General features: G+C 41.5%; 2 protein-coding genes across 9 annotated transcripts in view; both read left to right on the plus strand.

The window, feature by feature from the left end:
* The window catches only part of LOC123371297 (toll-like receptor 2 type-2), a 24,416-nt gene extending 20,050 nt beyond the window's left edge, over positions 1 to 4,366 (plus strand). For 4 of the 7 annotated variants that reach the window (XM_045018727.1, XM_045018728.1, XM_045018726.1 and 1 more), the window contains one exon: positions 456 to 4,366. In XM_045018727.1, the coding sequence (XP_044874662.1) occupies positions 457 to 2,850 (2,394 nt within the window). In that variant the 5' untranslated portion in view covers position 456 and the 3' untranslated portion in view covers positions 2,851 to 4,366. The remainder of the gene's footprint in view (positions 1 to 455) is intronic. The other 3 variants (XM_045018731.1, XM_045018730.1, XM_045018732.1) reach the window with 2 other exon arrangements.
* TLR2 (toll like receptor 2) lies at positions 445 to 16,515 on the plus strand. 2 transcript variants are annotated; one of them, XM_045018734.1, is made up of 2 exons: positions 445 to 558; positions 13,794 to 16,515. In XM_045018734.1, the coding sequence occupies exon 2, from the start codon at positions 13,802 to 13,804 to the stop codon at positions 16,151 to 16,153; it is 2,352 nt and encodes a 783-aa protein (XP_044874669.1). In that variant the 5' UTR covers positions 445 to 558; positions 13,794 to 13,801; the 3' UTR covers positions 16,154 to 16,515. The 2 variants fall into 2 exon arrangements, with proteins under 2 accessions (XP_044874669.1, XP_044874668.1); XM_045018733.1 differs by lacking the exon at positions 445 to 558 and adding an exon at positions 9,376 to 9,819.
* Positions 16,516 to 18,992: the final 2,477 nt, after the last annotated feature.

The following is an 18,992-nucleotide window of genomic DNA, read 5'->3' on the forward strand; positions in this document are numbered from 1 at the left end:
GGCAGACATTGGGGAAACAAGCATATATATAGTTTTATGATATACATATAAGCACTTTTTCTTTTTGTAATTGCATTTTATAGTTAATGAAGAGGGAGGGGGTCTCAGAATTCTGGGAATATACCATTAGCATAGTTTGATAATGTTAAAACTTCTAACCAAGATAAAGGCTATTGAAATCTCTCCCTGACTTAAATCAGAATTTTCAAACATCCAGAGGTATGTCTGTTAAAAAATCGGACCAGGTCTGTCACCTGTGAATTTTATGAATATTTAATTTATAGTATGAATTTGCTTCAAAAACTTCCAAAATAAAGCAGCCAGAATGGGAGAAAAAAATCCAACAAGAAATCACTACAAGAAAAAAAAATCAGAATGTGAATTCCTTCATAACTAAACTTACACTGGATTTCAATTCCCTTATATTAATTTCGCTCTTTCTCTCTCTCTTTTAAGATGTTGAACCAAAGAAAACCAAATACTAAGCAGATTTGGCAAGTATGGATCTTCTACATGGTCATAAGTGCAAATCACTCTGAAGAAAAAGCCACGACACAGGTGTGTCCTTCATGTGATGCCACTCATTTCTGTGACTGTTCTTCAATGAATTTGAGCACCATTCCTTCAGGTTTAACAACTGATGTCATGGGGCTAAATCTGTCCTACAGCAGCATAGAACATGTCAGAGAAACTGATCTGAAGCTGGGTGTGAATCTGAGAGTGCTGCTGCTGCAATTCAATCAAGTTAGGACAATAGATAAGGATTCATTTATTTTCCTTGGAAAATTGGAACATTTGGATTTATCAAATAATAAGTTGACTCACTTGTCACTCATTTGGTTTAGACATCTTTTTTCCTTACAGCAACTAAACATACAGGGTAATTTATATACAACACTGGGGGAGAATCCCTTGTTTTCTAATCTCAAAAATTTGAGATATCTGCACCTGGGGAATAACAATTTCTTCTCTGCTATACAGAAGCACGACTTTGATGGCATTACTGTTCTTGAGAAACTTGAGATTGACGGTCAAAAGCTCAGGCAATACGAGTCAGGGAGTTTGGCAACAGTTAACAGCATAAATCATATCATCATAAACATAAATGATGTTCAGGTGTTATCAGTGATGTTGGAGGATCTTACAAATTCTGCAATATGTATAGAACTGAGAAATATAGCCTTCAATACAGCTAATGAATCTTCATTACTGGAGCCACTGAGTCGTTCTGTCATGGAGAAACTTGTGTTAAAAAATGTTTTGTTTACAGATGAAAGTATTATCAGAGTGTTAAACATCTTGGTGCATGCTAAACAATTTTTGGAGCTGGAAGTGGACGATTCTGTACTACGGGGAACTGGAAAATGGCATGGGAAAATTGAATTAAACAGAGAAAGCACCATTGAAGTAATCACAGTAAAGAAATTAGCTATAGAACAATTTTATTTGTTTTCAGATCTTCATGGTGTGGAAAATCTTCTAGGTAACATTATCAAAACAACAGTTATAAATACCAATGTGTTCTTGGTGCCTTGCAGCATTTCAAGACATTTTTCCTCACTCCTTTATCTTGATCTCAGTGAAAATTTGCTTGCAGATCCAAATTTGGAACATTCATCCTGTAAGGGTGCATGGCCCTTGCTGCAAACTTTCAATTTAAGTCAAAATACATTGGGTGATATACAAATGACGGGGCGAAGTCTATCTCATCTAAAACACCTTACTCACCTAGATATTAGCCGAAACAATTTTGGTGAGATTCCAGAATCATGTCAATGGCCAGAAAACCTGAAATATTTAAATATCTCAGGCACTCGAATAACCAAATTAACAACGTGCATTCCTCAAACTCTTGAAGTTTTGGATGTTAGTAGTAATATCCTCAATGATTTTAGATTAAAGCTACCACGTCTCAAAGAGCTCTACATTGCAAAAAACAAATTAAAGACCTTGCCAGATGTTCCATTTATTCCTAACTTAGTAGCCCTGAGAATCAGCAGAAACAAGTTAACCAGTTTCTCTAAGGAAGAATTTGGATCATTTAGGAAAATGGAGACACTGGATGCAGGTGACAATAATTTCATCTGCTCTTGTGAATTTCTCTCTTTCATTCAATATCAGGAGGGAATAGCTAACGTCTTGGTTAACTGGCCAGAGAACTACATCTGTGACTCTCCGTCTTCTGTGAGAGGGCAGCAGGTAAATGCTGCTCGGCTTTCGCTGTTTGAATGTCACAGAACTTTGGCTGTGTCCTTAATTTGCATTCTGGTGGTCTTGGTAATCTTGTCTATTGTGATCCTGGGCTACAAACTTCATGTGATCTGGTACATGAAAATGACCTGGGCTTGGCTTCAAGCTAAAAGGAAACCCAGGAAATCACACAATCATGACTTCTGCTATGATGCTTTTGTTTCCTACAGTGAAAGAGACTCAGAATGGGTTGAAAACTTAATGGTACAGGAACTTGAGAATGCTATCCCCCCATTTAAACTGTGCCTTCATAAACGGGACTTTGTGCCTGGGAAGTGGATCGTTGACAACATCATTGACTCCATTGAAAAAAGTCATAAAACTCTGTTTGTGCTGTCAGAGCACTTTGTGCAGAGCGAGTGGTGCAAGTATGAGCTGGAGTTCTCACACTTCCGTCTCTTTGATGAGCATAATGATGCAGCAATTTTGATCCTTTTGGAGCCCATTCAGGAGCAAACAATTCCCAAAAGATTCTGTAAACTGAGGAAAATAATGAACACAAAGACCTACCTTGAATGGCCTCTTGATGAAAATCAGCAGCAAATATTTTGGAATAACTTGAAAACAGCATTAAAATCCTATGATGTCATTTTAGGCTGAACCACTAACTCAGCCACACTACATTTCCAAGCAGGACATTTGTGAATCCTTTTTCCTGTTAAGAAACATTTTGTTATGCTGACTTTTATTTCAGTGTTGTGGAGGCTTGACTTGACTGCAAACTAAACTAATTTTAGCTTTGCTAAATGAAGGATACCAGCTGAGAACATTCAACTGTTTTAGAGATTCTTTGGTTTTCTGACCTTTCTGTTAATAAGTACCCAAGCATCCCTGTCTGTGAAAATGCTTTTTGGAAGAAATTCTACTGAAGCTGGTGTGCTTCTGTAGTTTCTTTTTAACCACCAAAACAAATGCAGTTACAGTGCTCTCTCTCTTTCTCTCTCGTAAAAAAGAGAGCCAACATGCTGAAACATACCACAGGATCCATTGATTACATCATCTTTTTTGTTTTAGATACCATCAGACTATTTAGAGTCATTCAAGAAAAATGCAGTGGAAAAGTAGAAATTTCCCAGTTAGATAAAAATAAGATCTCTGAAGCCAGATCCTCCCACAGGTAATACCTTTCAAAGAGAATAGATTAAATATGTAACTCCAGGGGAATCAGTGGATTTACACCAGGATTGTTTGTGGCCCAGCAATTTAAGAATGAAGCAACTTGACAAATATGTCAGATACTTGATGTGAAAACTTTGAGATGTGTCCAGTCTCAAAGGTCACAGGATCACTATGTGTACATTTTAATGGTCTATGTACTTTATTATTTCTATGTGTTTATTATTTGTTATTACAAGCACTGTAAAAACACTGAAGTCACAGTCCCTGTCCCTAGTAGCTTACCCTAAAATATTCAAACAACAGACAAAATGCTTGTGGATGTTGTTAAGTACCCATCTTTGTTAGGTTTCCTCTCCCTCTTCCCATGTGCCCCAGCCAACCTGTTCCACTGTTGCTGCCCCATTGTTACCCTTCTTTCCTTCTACCTACCCCACTAAGGTATAGGTATAGTAGATTTATGTTTTTTTACAGTGGGATTTTTTGCACGGATGTAACCACACCTATGTAGTGGCACCAGTGCAAACCTCATGGGTAGACACCACATTGTTGTAAAAAGTGAGTTTCACCCACTGTAGTTTATTTTGCATAACTGAGGCACCTCAAATTAGTAAACATTATTGCAAAGATTGGCCATAATCTTTCTGTGCCTTAGTTCCCCATTTGTAAAATGGGGACAATAGTACCATCTCCCAGAGAAGTTGAAGATAAATTCATTAATGTTTGTAAGGCACCGAATACCTTGATGACAAGCACCATGGAAAATCCTATGAGGAAATGAATATTTTTGTATTCAGTGCAGGGATTAAATGGTGTACAATAAATTAGGCACGAGGCCTCACCTTGACTTATGAGGTAGAAAAGAATTATTGAAGAGTTGCTGATTTGACGAGCAACCTTTACTCACTCATCTCCTAACTTTTAAGTGCTTGACTTCAGAACTTTAATAATATGCTGTTAATGTAGTATTTTATGCAATTTATAAATATATTAAAATATATCTTTGTTTGTTTTATTGGATGGAAGTGAGAGACAACTGGTGACACTGCATTTTAAGAATACAGGAAAGGAAAAATAAATCCACTCTGACAGTGTTTGGTTAACAAATAAAACAAAGGCTTTCTAAGTTACTACACTACTGTGATCATATCATTAGAATCTCTGTGTCTTCATGAAGTTAGTGAATGGGGCTGGGTTAAACTCTCCTGTGGGCCCAGGGCTATTAGATTTTCTGGGGCCCCCTATATACAAGTCTTTTTCTAATTTAAAATAAAATGATCACAATTATGGCATTGAGGCTACTAACGCTATACTAAACTTGCCTTTTAATTAACATAAAGCCATTCTGTGGTTACATTTCAGTCTTAAAACATGTAGAATATAGTTAAGGTAATTCAAAATAGCCTACATCTCACCTTAGAACAGCTGTTGTTAATTTCTTTCTGGGAGGAAGTTTGGGTGCAGGAGGGGGCTCCAGGCTGTGGCAGAATGTTGGGATGCAGGACCAGGTGACGGGTGTGGGCTCTGCGAGGGAGTTTGGGTGCAGGAGGGGGATTCTGACCTGGGGCAGGGAGTTGGGCTGCAGGAGGGGGTGCAAGGTGTAGGCTCCAGCCGGAAGGCACTTACCACAGGTGGCTCCCGGCTGGTGGTGCAGCAGGGCTCAGGCAGGCTGCATGTTGTGGCCCCATACCACTCCCGGAAGCGGACGGCTGCTGGCATATCTCTGTGCGCCCCTGGGGGGAGGGGGCATCGTGTCTCCGTGCGGTGCCCGCGCCTGCAAGCATCACCCCTGCAGCTCCCATTAGCTGGGAATGGTGCTGAGAGCAGGGGCAGCACATGGAGCTGCCTCCCCCACTTCCGCCTGGGGCTGCAGAGATGTGCCAGCAGCCGGCTGCTTCTGGGAGCAGCGTGGGGCCACATCGTGCAGGCAGACTGCCTGAGCCCTGCTGTACTGGGCCCCCCCCTTAGCCCAGGGCCCTGGACTGCAGCCCCTAAAGCCCCTGCATTAATCCAGCCCTGCTAGTGAACCGCTGATGCAATAAGCAGTATTTCCTTTAAGGCACTTCTGACTTGAATAGCTCTGAGCACAGTTAACATCTGATGTCATTATTCCAACTTGTTTGAAGATTTAGGACTGAATGAGACTTGGAAATTTCAATTAATGCAGGAGAAATATTTTATTTGTTGTAGGAGGAAAATCAGACCCTGGTTTAAGAACTAATTTATCTGGGAGAAACTGCAATTAAGCCTCTTTGATTTAGGGGACTACTCAGATCTTCACTCTTCTGTGTGACATGGTGGCCAGTAAGAAAGACAATTGAGGACTGAAAAATATTCTATTCTGTATTGGCTTGTATATCACCCTCATCACCACTCTATCTGTAGTGCATTAAGGGACATGACTAATATCTATCACATGGGATTGGTTCTTTCTCTTCTTTCCCCAGGGATAGAATTGTGTGTGCAGTGGAATGTTTTGTTTTGTAAGGGGGATTTTTTTTAATGCCCAATTTAAAAAAAAATGGTGATGCTTCCATCCTAAATTCAAAGCATGCCTTTGTCACATCTTGAGATACCCTGTTTAGGTTCCATCTTTCTACTCTGGAAATCCATGAGGGGATTTCCCCATACAATTTCCTTTGTAGAACAGATATGAGAATTTTAAAGTAGACCAGAAATAGAAAGAAATGGGCTCTTGCACCCAATTCAGAGACCTGGATTTGAAGGGAACTCCACCTCAGGCTTCACATAAGCTTTCTAGAAGTGATATCCTGTGCAGACAGTGTAACAGATTACTATGGGGGAGCACCAGGAAAACAGCATTTTAAAAACACTCTTGAACAGTTAGAATGATTTGGGTTTTCAAAAGAAAGCAACCTGCTTTTTGGAGTACCCATGTCCCAGCAACTTTGTCTGTACTGGTCTTGGATTATAGGTCACAGTCTGTTTAGAATTGGGTGATTCAGAGGAATTTGGTTAATGGGCTTTAATCCTACCATACAGTTTCTGCTTTCCTCTGCAGTAGTCTTGGGCCTTGTATACACTAAAATGTACCATGTTTTCATGTGGTTGTGAACAATGGTGTTAATAAACATAATGTTGAACATGATTAAGCAGTCACTGTAGACCAGGATAAATCATGTTCTCCATCATATCAGCTAATCATGATCAAATTTTCACCTGAGCAGGGTACTGTGGAAGTATACTGGGGCAAATCTTTAGTAACTCCAGCTGATGAACTTATGCTCTGAAGCAGAAGAGTGATATTTTTAGCATAGCCAGTGTAACTAGAGAAGCTCCTCTCATTCATGTGTGTTAATCCCTTCTGGAATTTTAGTAAGCTAAAATCTTCATCAATTATACCCCTGCGTAATGAATTAGACAGGTTAATTATCTAATGCTTAGAAAGGTATTTTCTTTGTGAGGAAGAAAACTGGGATGAGAAAAGAGACCAGGAGTGGGAGCAAGTGGTAAGGGAACATAAGAATGGCAATACTGGGTCAGACCAATGGTCCATCTAGCTAAGCATCTTCTCGTCTGACAGCGGCCAATGCCACGTTCTTCAGGGGAGAATGAACCAGAACATGGCAATCATTCAAGTGTTTCATCCCCTGTCATCCACTCCCAGCTGTTGTCAGACGCTGCCGGTGTGGTGCTCTGCTCTACTCAATGTTGATATCAGTCAGTTGCATGTGTGTTCCCTCTGTGTGCTGCCCCAGCTCTGCGCAGATAGCTGATACCGCAGACCCCGAGAGAACCCCCAATGACCACAGACTCTAATAAGGTATGAAGGCACCTAGGACAGGTTTATTGTCAAAGAGAAACACAGTCTCTAGCTCACCGGATTAGGTATCGACGGGTCTGCTAGTACATATGTGCTACCTGGCAATTGACTGGTTCAGTCAGTGGCAGGACTTTCTACTGCCTCCTAAGCCAGACAAAAATGTACACTTCAGGATGTATTCTTATACACAGGTGCAGAATAGATTACTCATCACTACTGATGCATTAAGTTACAGCCCCTCTATTAGGGGGTTGCCTTTCTCCTGGCACAGGTTGGTTTGGACAAACTATCCATCCATCATACTGTCTCTACAGGCCAGGTCTACCTGTTCTTTGTTATCTGTGTGGGATGTGTTCACTGTTCTGGTGCCATCTTGGCCCATGTTCATTTTATTAGTGATTAATATGTACTTCTAGCAGCCCTCTTCTTGCCAACTTCTGTGAGCAGGGACCTGTCTCTGTCTCACAGCCCAGCTTTGCTTAACAATGTTTTGACTATTACTCTAGTTCAGGCCTCATACTGGGCCGCTGATACAGGATTTTATGTTTCAGGGCCTCATCTTCTTACTATACCAGCTTCTGACAAACAGGTTGGAAACACCAAGAATCATAGAATATTAGGGTTGGAAGGGACCTCAGGAGGTTATCTAGTCCAACCCCCCTGCTCAAAGCAGGACCAATCCCCAGATTTTTACCCCAGTTCCCCAAATGGCCCCCTCAAGGATTGAACTCACAACCCTGGGTTTAGCAGGCCAATGCTCAAACCACTGAGCTATCCCTCCCCCATACAAGAGTATGGGGATGCATCCCTGACCTTCTTGGCTAGTTCTTTTTTGAACCCTATTATATTTTTGGCCTTCACAACATCCCCTGGTAACAAGTTCCACAGGTTGACTATGTGTTGTGTGAAGAAATACTTCCCTTTGTTTGTTTTAAACCTGCTTCCTATTAATTTCATTGGGTGACTCTTGGTTCTTGTGTTGTGTGAAGGAGTAAATAACACTTACTCACTTTCTCCACACCATTCATGATTTTATAGACCTCTATCATAGCCCCTTCCTTAGTTGTCTCTTTTCTAAGCTGAACAGTCCCAGTCTTTTTAATCTCTCCTCATATGGAAGCTGTTCCATACCCTTAATCATTTCTGTTGCCGGTCTCTGTATCTTTTCCAATTAATTTATCTTTTTTTGAGATGGGGTGACTAGAACTGCATGCAGTATTCAAGGTGTGCATGTACCCTGGATTTATATAATGGCATTATCATATTTACTGTCTAATTACCTATCCCTTTCCTGTTGGGGCCTAACATTGTTAGCTTTTTGACTGCTGCTGCACAATGAGCAGATCTTTTCAGAGAATTATCATAATGACTCCAAAATCTCTTTCTTGAGCGGTAACAACTAATTTAGATCCCACCATTTTATATGTACAGTTGGGGTTATGTTTTCCAGTGTGCATTACTCTGAATTACTCTGCATTTATTAACATTGAATGTCATCTGCCATTTTGTTGCCCAGTCACCCAGCTTTGTGAGAACCTTTTGTAACTTTTTGCAGTCAGCTGTGGACTTAACTAGCTCCAGAAATTTGGTATTGTCTGTAAACTCTGCCGCCTCACTGTTTATCCCTTTCCCCAGCTCATTTATGAATATGTTGAACAGAACAACACTATTCCCAGGAGGGATCCTTGGGGGAACCCCACTATTCACTTGGCATTCTGAAATCTGACCATTTATTCCTAGGCTTTGTTTCCTGTCTTTACAGTTACTGGTCCCTGAGAGACCCTTCCCTCTTAGCTCATCACTGCTTCGGGGAGGTAAAGAGGAGCGGGCAGAGAGTGAAAGGGGAAGCGAAGCCTTTCCCCTCCCTGAAGTCCCAGTGAAAACCAGGGATCGGGGCTCTCTACACGGGGAAGCAGAGTGAGGACTGGCCGGCTGGGAGGACAATCCCTGCCTGGCCACAGCTGACTTTGCCTTGCAGCCTGTCAGAAAAGGGAGGGGGTTAGAGAAGGCGGGAGGAGATGCCCGGAGGGAGGGAGGATGCCGGCAGTGAGCCACTGTCTCCTCCGCCCGCCTAACGAATGCCCCCGGCTCGCTGCCCGGGTCCGCGCCGCTCGGGGCCGCACATCAGCGCGAGCTGGCAGGCAGCTTCTCGGCGCGCGGGCGGGGCTTTGCCGGAGCCCTGCGGCGCCCGGGCGGCAGCTGCCCTCCCGCGGGGACAAGCCGGAGCGGGGGCGGGCGCCGCCTGGGGCGCTCGCGGCCGGCCAGCGCGGAGAAGGCTGAGAGCGCGGAGCGGAGCGTGACAGCCTCGCCCCCGCTACCCACCCGGCAGCTCCCAGTGCGGCCGCAGACGGGTCCCGGGTCCCCGGGGCTTGCAGCCCCCCAGGCGGGAGGAGCGGCTCCGTGCAGCGCTGGGGCGAAGGGGAAAGAGTACAGCAGCCTCTGCCCTGCGGCTGAGTCTGGTCCCGGCCTTGCTGGGTGGGTCCCACAAAACGGGGGAGCTCCCCTCGGGCCATGTTTGACAGCTTCCAGCCCTGGCTTATTGGTTGATGGGCACGTGCTTTGTAGGCTGCGCTTTGTTCGCCGGGCTATTGATTTATTAGACCGCTGATCGCCCCCCGGAGAAGCCCGGTGTTGAAGACAGGTGCCTCGTGAGTCGCAGACCTGAATGGGTAAGGAAGAAATAATCATCTCTCGGGCGGGCCCTGGGCCATCTCTTTAGTTACCTGACGTTTCTCCTGCGGTGCCCATCGTGGGCAGATCCAACTGGTTCAGGACTTTGCGTGTTTGTATCTGATGGATGTAACGGTATTAAGTATATTAGCAGTTATCCTCCATACACCTTTAGTGTAGTTGCTCTAGTTGAATAGTAACAATTTACACTAGCCCGTTTAGGACCTGCTCCTGTGTCTGTGAAATCAATGTCAGCATTTCCATTGACCTCAGTGCTTCAGGGTCCATAGAACTGGTAACATTTATTTTTAAACTTTAGCTTAATAATAGTTTCCTGTACCATATTTAGTTTGCGGAACATTGGCACATTTCATTTTTATTGTAATAGTTATTAATTGATATGAGCACTTGGAGGGCCCTGAAGACAGGGTTAGTGAAGGGAATGGACTATTCCTGAATGTGGTGAAAATGTAATGAATGTATCTTGACACATCTAATAAAAACAGGATGTAAGCAGACATTGTGACTAATGGACAAGCAGTAGAGGCAGTAGATGAGTTGAATTATCTGGGATCCAATACATCCAACAAAGGAAGCTGTTCCAAAGAAACCAGAAGAAGAGCAGGGATGGTGTGCTTAGCTATGGCCCCCTTAGAAACTGTGGCAAAGCTATAGCATCTTGAAATGTAGGAAGGTGCAAATGGTGAAAAGCCTAATTTTTTTTCTGTAGCCATTTATGGATGTGAAATTAATGCTCCTGACAAGAAAAAACTGAAGCTTTTGAAATGTGGGTGTTGGTGAAGACACTTGCACAGCTCCTGGATGGAGAAAAAAAAAAGATGAATGCCTGTGTTTGTTAGAAGTATTAGTGGAGAAAAGCAGATGCTGATGTTGGAAATCGGCAGATGCAAATGTATGCACATTGGTCACATTAGGTGTAGAGATGGAAATCACCTTGAGAAAGTTATTAAGGGAGGAATAGTGGTTGTGTTTGTAGTAGGGGATGACCACTAAGGAGATGCATGGATGGTGTGTGGCAGATCACTGGGCGGTCAGCTGCTGAGTGTCCTAAATTAGTGATGGATTGTGCTGGCTTCTGAAAATTCTGCTATGATGTTATTGATATTCAAACCTGTAAACACTCATGCACTTGCTTAACTTTATTCACACAAATTGCCATAAGAAAGAAGAATCACATAATAAGTTAGACTATCTGAGTGAGTGAAGAGAATCATGTCTGCAGAATCAGGTCTTGAATCTGTACAACAGCTTGAAAATTGCAAAGTTAATTCATACCAGGTTTACAGTACAGACATTACTGTGTCTCTTCCTGCAAATATTTGATTGATACTAATTATTTCTGAATTTCTACCTGACAATGCTTTTAGAGTGGCATGGACAAAAGTGACTTTTTTCCAAAGCAGTGATACTGTGTAGGGGCAAGATAACATTGTTACTTTGACAGGGAAAAACCATTTAAAAAAGCCATGAATATTGTCAAGATCTTAAATTTAATTACTAGCCAGAAATATGAAAGTGAGGGGAGTGGCAAAAAATGAACACAAATGACAATGGGATTTTCCCTGGCATTTCACACAATAACACGGTCAAAAGAAGAGGAAAAGTGCCCAGCATAATGCATGTTAAAGAAAAGCTTGATTATTTCAGATATATGAGAAGTTACTCAAGAATTCTTTGCCCTCCATGCAATTTGCTCCACAGTGCATCCAAGTGAAGTTTCAGTTTAGGCTACTGACCAAAGAAGTGCTGGTGACTGTGGAGCATGGTGTGTGTAGCTGAGTCAGCTAGAGATTACCACCTAGTGGCTAGCCATTTCCTCACTTTTTGTCCAGAATTTTTCTATCTGTAAATAACTGCCCATATTTGCCACATTACTCAGTGTTTCCTTTTGAATTTCCTGAGCCATTTAAGAGGCAAAGTGTGTTCTTTCTGCATTTTATAAACTGGGTACATTTGGGGTTCATGAAATGGAGGGTCTGATTGTAATCCAGCTATTTAATTTTATGCCCCCACCCCCAATCACTGTAGTGACTGAGCAACCTAATATCATTTAGATAAGCCCATAGTCAGAGCAGAGGGTAGGGAAAGCTGGAAGCCCCAGTGCCGGCCTGCTCCTTTTCCAGAAATACTAGACAATTGGGCTGAGGACAGGGGGAAAGTTAAAGGGGCAAGAGGCTCCTGTGATACCCCCCAGCTTGTTGGCCCTATGTATTCTTTGCTGTTATGACTTCCATGGCTGTAGCAGGAACATAGCTGAGCCTAGAGAAGTGTGAATGGTGTAGTCATAGTTCGGGACTCTCCGCCCATGATTTCCACTCCGTGACCAACGTTTTAGGGAGAAGCAGCAATAATAGGAAAAAAGGTGGAATAGGTGAGAGTGGTGGGGGGCCTCGTGGGCAGGGAGAGTCTCCTAGTGTGGGGCCAGGATGTGGTGTGGTGGGGGAAGGGTTGAAGAAACGTATCCTTCCCCAGTATATAAAATAAATGCACAAACACCAATGAGTCTATCCCTTTAAATAACCATAAGACTAGCACAGGTGAAGGTTGAGGCAGCCACTTTTTTAATCCCCTAGTAACCTTTTCTCTGCTCTTGTGGTACTCACAAGGGCTATGGGAAAACACATGGCGGTAGCCTTTTTCCAAGCACCCTATCCTAATTTCTTTTTGGTCTATGGCTGGTATTCTGCTATGTAGCCACTGCCAAGCCTCAGATGGGTGAGAAGGAAAGAAGAAGTGGGGGCACAGCCATCTGCACTGGGGGGGACTGGAGAAGGCAGAACAAAGGACGTTGTTGACGGCGAAGAATGTACCAGTGTTCTTTCTACCTGCTCAGACAGTACCTACCTGCAGTAGGCTGGGCTAGCAGTACATTAGCTGCCCCACAAAGCCATGTCACTCCTGACCCTCAAACACTCTCATTTTGCAATGCTGGTCATTTCCTGTAAAAAAGCTGAAAAATGAGAGGCTAAGTGGGGCAGACAATGAACAAGGAAGAGCAGCTGTCAGCGATGCTAATCAGAACATCCACTAGGAAAGAGGCTCTAGGAGCATAAAGTCACCATAGCCTTCTCTCTGCTGAGGGTCTGTCGGAACCAGTGCTGCATCAGTGCTGAACCCTCCTCTCAGGGATTCATTGTCAATATCTACAAATATGTGTTGTCATCACTGTCCATATACAATATGGTAATGAATGCCCTGCACAGACACTTAGGAAAAGGCAGTTCCTGTGCCCAAGACTTCACAAGCTAAAAAGTCGAAAGCTAGCTGAAGGTTGAGGGAAAGGATTACAACACATACAATGCCTTTTCTTCTTTTCAAAGAAACACTATGCAGAAATAGTGGCATATCTTAAAATAATATTAGTATTCAATAAGCTATTTCTACAAGAAATTGATTGTCCCCAGCTCTCATTGACTTCAGTGGGAGTTGGAGTGCACAGAAAGTGTAAGCACCCTACAGCTCAAACTTTGTACACAAAATGAAATCTGCAGATTTTTTTGGGGGGGGGCGGGAGAAATAACTAGAGGGTGTTTTCTTAAAAAGCAGTTTGTTGGAACCTAGCTATTTATTGAACATAAAAAGGACTAGGTCAGTAAATTACATTATTATTAGGTTTATGAATGTTTGACTAAAGTATTCACTGATCTGTGAAAGACTGGTGCAGGTAGTAATTAATTTGATGTTTCTCATTCCAAAGTTAAACAAAGCAGGAGAAGAAAAAGGAACTGACAGCCAAACAGAAAATCATTCTAGCAAATTTATGTATAATCTGATTTTCTTGATGTGATATTTTAAACACTTGACATATTTTTCATGTTCCAAGGGCTTTACAAACGATAACTATTCATAACACCTTATTGAAGATAGGTCGGTAGAGACTGTTTTTCAAGTTTGGCTTTTTTAACACTAATAATTCATGTTATGCTTATTCTATCCCTCTTTTAAATTTTAGGTAAAATCATGCCTAATCAACTCTGGAAAGAGTGGGTCATCTACATGGTCATAATGGCAAATCTTTCTGAAGAAAAAGCCACAACGCAGGTGTGTCCTTCATGTGATGCCACTCATTTCTGTGACTGTTCTTCAATGAATTTGAGCACCATTCCTTCAGGGCTAACAACTGATATCACAGGGCTAAATCTGTCCTGCAACAGCATAAAATATGTCAGAGAAACTGATCTGCTGGTGGGTGTGAATCTGAGAGTGCTGCTGCTGCAATTCAATCAAATTTGGACAATAGATAAGGAATCATTTATTTTCCAAGGAAAATTGGAACATTTGGATTTATCAAATAATAAGTTGACTCACTTGTCACCCATTTGGTTTAGACATCTTTTTTCCTTACAGCACCTAAACATACAGGGTAATTTATATACAACACTGGGGGAGAATCCCTTGTTTTCTAAACTCAAAAATTTGAGATATCTGCACCTGGGGAATAACAATTCCTTCTCTGCTATACAGAAGGAAGACTTTGATGGCATTACAGTTCTTGAGCAACTTGAGATTGATGGTCAAAGGCTCAGGCAATATGAGTCAGGGAGTTTGATAACAGTTAACATAAATCATATCATCATAAACATAAATGATGTCCAGGTGTTATCGGTGATGGTAGAAGATTTTATACATTCTGCAATATGTGTAGAACTGAGAAATATAGCCTTCAATACAGCTAATGAATCTTCATTATTGGAGCCAATGAGTCATTCTGTCATGGAAAAATTTGTGTTAAAAAATGTTTTGTTTACAGATGCAAGCATTGACAAAATGTTAAACATCTTGGTGCATGCTGAGCAATTGTTGGAGCTGGAGCTGGACAACTCTATACTGCAGGGAACAGGACACTGGCATGAACCAATTAAAATAAAGAGAAAAAGCCCCATGGAAATCGTGACAATACAGAGATTAACTATAGAAAAATTTTATTTGTTTTCAGATCTTAGCAGTTTGAAAAATCTTATAGGTAACATCACCAAAATCACAGTTGTAAATACTAAGGTGTTCTTGGTGCCTTGCAGCATTTCAAGACATTTTTCCTCACTCCTTTATCTTGATCTCAGTGAAAATTTGCTTGCAGATCCAAATTTGGAACATTCATCCTGTAAGGGTGCATGGCCCTTGCTGCAAACTTTCAATTTAAGTCAAAATACATTGGGTGATATACAAATGACGGGACGAAGTCTATCTCATCTAAAATACCTTACTCACCTAGATATTAGCCAAAACAATTTTGGTGAAATTCCAGAATTGTGTCAATGGCCAGAAAACCTGAAATATTTAAATATCTCAGGCACTCAAATACCCAAATTAACAACGTGCATTCCTCAAACTCTTGAAGTTTTGGATGTTAGTAGTAATATCCTCAATGATTTTAGATTAAAGCTACCACGTCTCAAAGAGCTCTACATTGCAAAAAACAAATTAAAGACCTTGCCAGATGCTCCATTTATTCCTAACTTAGTAGCCCTGAGAATCAGCAGAAACAAATTAACCAGTTTCTCTAAGGAAGAATTTGGATCATTTAGGAAAATGGAGACACTGGATGCAGGTGACAATAATTTCATCTGCTCTTGTGAATTTCTCTCCTTCATTCAATATCAGGAGGGAATAGCTAACGTCTTGGCTAACTGGCCAGAGAACTACATCTGTGACTCTCCGTCTTCTGTGAGAGGGCAGCAGGTAAACGCTGCTCGGCTTTCGCTGTTTGAATGTCACAGAACTTTGGCCGTGTCCTTAATTTGCATTCTGGTGGTCTTGGTAATCTTGTCTATTGTGATCCTGGGCTACAAACTTCATGTGATCTGGTACATGAAAATGACCTGGGCTTGGCTTCAAGCTAAAAGGAAACCCAGGAAATCACACAATCATGACTTCTGCTATGATGCTTTTGTTTCCTACAGTGAAAGAGACTCAGAATGGGTTGAAAACTTAATGGTACAGGAACTTGAGAATGCTATCCCCCCATTTAAACTGTGCCTTCATAAACGGGACTTTGTGCCTGGGAAGTGGATCGTTGACAACATCATTGACTCCATTGAAAAAAGTCATAAAACTCTGTTTGTGCTGTCAGAGCACTTTGTGCAGAGCGAGTGGTGCAAGTATGAGCTGGAGTTCTCGCACTTCCGTCTCTTTGATGAGCATAATGATGCAGCAATTTTGATCCTTTTGGAGCCCATTCAGGAGCAAACAATTCCCAAAAGATTCTGTAAACTGAGGAAAATAATGAACACAAAGACCTACCTTGAATGGCCTCTTGATGAAGATCAGCAACAGATATTTTGGTTTAATTTGAAAATAGCATTAAAATACTAGAAAAGGTCTGTCAAGACTGAGACAGTAATGAGGCCACTATAAGGGCCTTATCCCCTTACATTTGCAGGATTAGGCTCCTAAATTTCCCAGAAAGCTGAAAACACTGGAGTTTGTATGTGGTGTTATGAAAAGAGTTTTTAATCTTTTTATGTTTTGTTTTGGCCATTTATTGTCTCCACATTTCAATCTACAGTAATGAAATTTGTGTTAAGGAAATATATGACTTGAGGACAGAAGATTGTTTAGAGATTTGTCCATGTTGTCTCTGCATACGTGTCTGTAAAAAGGCTGTGGTGTGATAACATGCAAAATCTGGTGCAATTCTGTATTCTTTATATAAACGAGGGGTCGACAACCTTTCAGAAGTGGTGTGCCGAGTCTTCATTTATTCACTCTAATGTAAGGTTTTGCGTGCCAGTAATACATTTTAATGTTTTTAGAAGGTCTCTTTCTATAAGTGTATGATGTATAACTAAACTATTGTTGTATGTAAAGTAAATAAGGTTTTTAAAATGTTTAAGAAACTTCATTTAAAATTAAATTAAAATGCAGAGCCCCCCGGACTGGTGGCCAGGACCCGGGCAGCGTGAGTGCCACTGAAAATCAGCTCGCGTGCCGCTTTTGGCACACGTGCCATAGGTTGCCTACCCCTGATATAAACCATTTAAAACCAAATGTAGTCATCCGATTTATTTATATACTTAAGATTATATTTTACTTGCACCCATACCATCTAAGGCCCAGCCCCTCAAAGGTATTAAGGTACCTAACTCCTTTTGAAATCAATTGGAATTGGGCACCTGAATACCTTTGACAACCTGGGCCTAAGTGCCTGCCACATCATTAGACTGGCAATGCAAGGTCATTGATGGACTCCATTGAGTCTTCTACTCTTCACTCTTCCCTGGTTATGGGGCCTTGCTTTGGGTATAGATTTTTGAGGTGTGTGCGGGGGTTGAAAATGGTAGTCTGGTTACTTTTTGTAAAGTAAAATAATGTAAAGAAAATAAATTCAGAGTTATAAAACATGTAACCCAAGGAAACATTTGGCTATTGCTCAAATTTGTTGTTAATTCTTTCAAAGCCTGACCTAGCTCCCATTTAAATCAATTGGGAAACTTCCCATTTGACTTCCGCTGGAATTGGTCTAGACCCAGGATAAAAATGTCAAAAGTCTCTATAGCTATGTTTCTACTGCAATCACAGGGTGCAACTGCAGGTTCTATATACATACCCAAGCTAGTTTGAATCTAGCTAGATCGGATCCTGCAATGCTGAAGCCATGGCAGTGTGCACTTCAGTGCAGGTTATGCAAACTTGCCTCAAACTTTGGATAACTACTCAAAGGGCTATCCTATGCTGAAGCACATGCGCTCAAGTTAACTAGATTAAAGCTGGTTCCAGTCTCTCTACCTGAGCTGCAATCATACCTGGGCGTACACATGTGTCAGAGCCTGGATAGCCTGGATGGCATCCGAAGAAGTGGGTATTCACCCACGAAAGCTCATGCTGCAAACCGTCTGTTAGTCTATAAGGTGCCACAGGATTCTTTGCTGCTTCTACAGAACCAGACTGCTTCTACAGAACCAGACTAACACGGCTACCCCTCTGATACTTGACAGCCTGGATAGACTATGCAATAGAAGCATATTCAAAAGTGACTTAGGAGCCCCAGTCCTATTTTCAAAAGTGATTTAGAAACTTAGGCCCTAAGTCCTAACTACCTAATGAAATAAGAGCTGCTCTGAAAAAAAAATCCACTATCTTCTCTGAATTCTCCAATCCTTCTTCTTAAAGCTATAGCCTACATCGCACTGCATCGTAGGCTCCTAAATCACTTCTGAAAATGGGATTCAGGCTCTTAGGTTGCTTAGGTAACCAAACCTCACTCCCACTGCAGTCAATAAAAGTTCTGTAATTGATTTCAATAACAGGAGGATTGGGCCCATTCTCATAGTTCTTTTTAGTACTGTGGGTCTTTAACACATTCTTTTGGAAGCTGTTTTGTTAATTCACTGTTATATAATTATTCAGGTCAGTGAGGGAAGTCCTCTTGCACTTCTCACTAATCCTTTAGCATGCTGTAACTAAATCTGCGTCCCTAACACCTCCCAATTAAGCAACTCTCAGACAGCATAACATAAAAAGGAAGATTTATTTACACTCATATTTGCACGTGACCATAACCATAAAAACATTATGGAGTCAAAGAATAGTATACACTAAACAGAAATTTACACTAATGAGCACAATATGTTGAGCTGCTCATAGTTACGGAACTGCCTGTTGAAATAAGAGCTGCTCTGAAGAATTCCAGCGCACTGCACCCAAACCTGGAGTTTTGGATCATTAATTTCACCACTCCTTCTTAAAGGCAAAACTTCCTCTCTCTCTGCTCTTCCTATTTGTTGAAGTTTTATGGTTTATTTTTCTTCCATTTCTTATGTTATATATCAAAACCTTAAAGTTGTCCTTAGTTGGCTCCATGTAACTTCAGATTTATCCTGAAATATGATCCATTTAAGTGACATTCATTATATTTTTCATTCGAAACCTCAATATAAATGCTTTTAAAGAATAGGTGATGTTTAATCTGAATACAGCAGCTGTTATACATACCCTGGAGAAATTAGTCTTCCAGGGGAAGCTTCACTGACTCATGAATCGCAGAATACACTCTGACATGCACAATCTGTGTTCTAGTCCCTCCTTTTTGGGCCAAGAGTCTGGTGCTGCTGAGGCAGTACGTTAGGCAGTCCCTGAGAAGGGAGAATCTCACATAATTTTTTAATAATACCTCTTTTATAGCTAACACATAGAATGATGGTTAGGAATCTTG

The sequence above is a fragment of the Mauremys mutica genome, chromosome 5, assembly GCF_020497125.1.
Source record: "Mauremys mutica isolate MM-2020 ecotype Southern chromosome 5, ASM2049712v1, whole genome shotgun sequence".
Classification (NCBI taxonomy): domain Eukaryota; kingdom Metazoa; phylum Chordata; order Testudines; family Geoemydidae; genus Mauremys; species Mauremys mutica.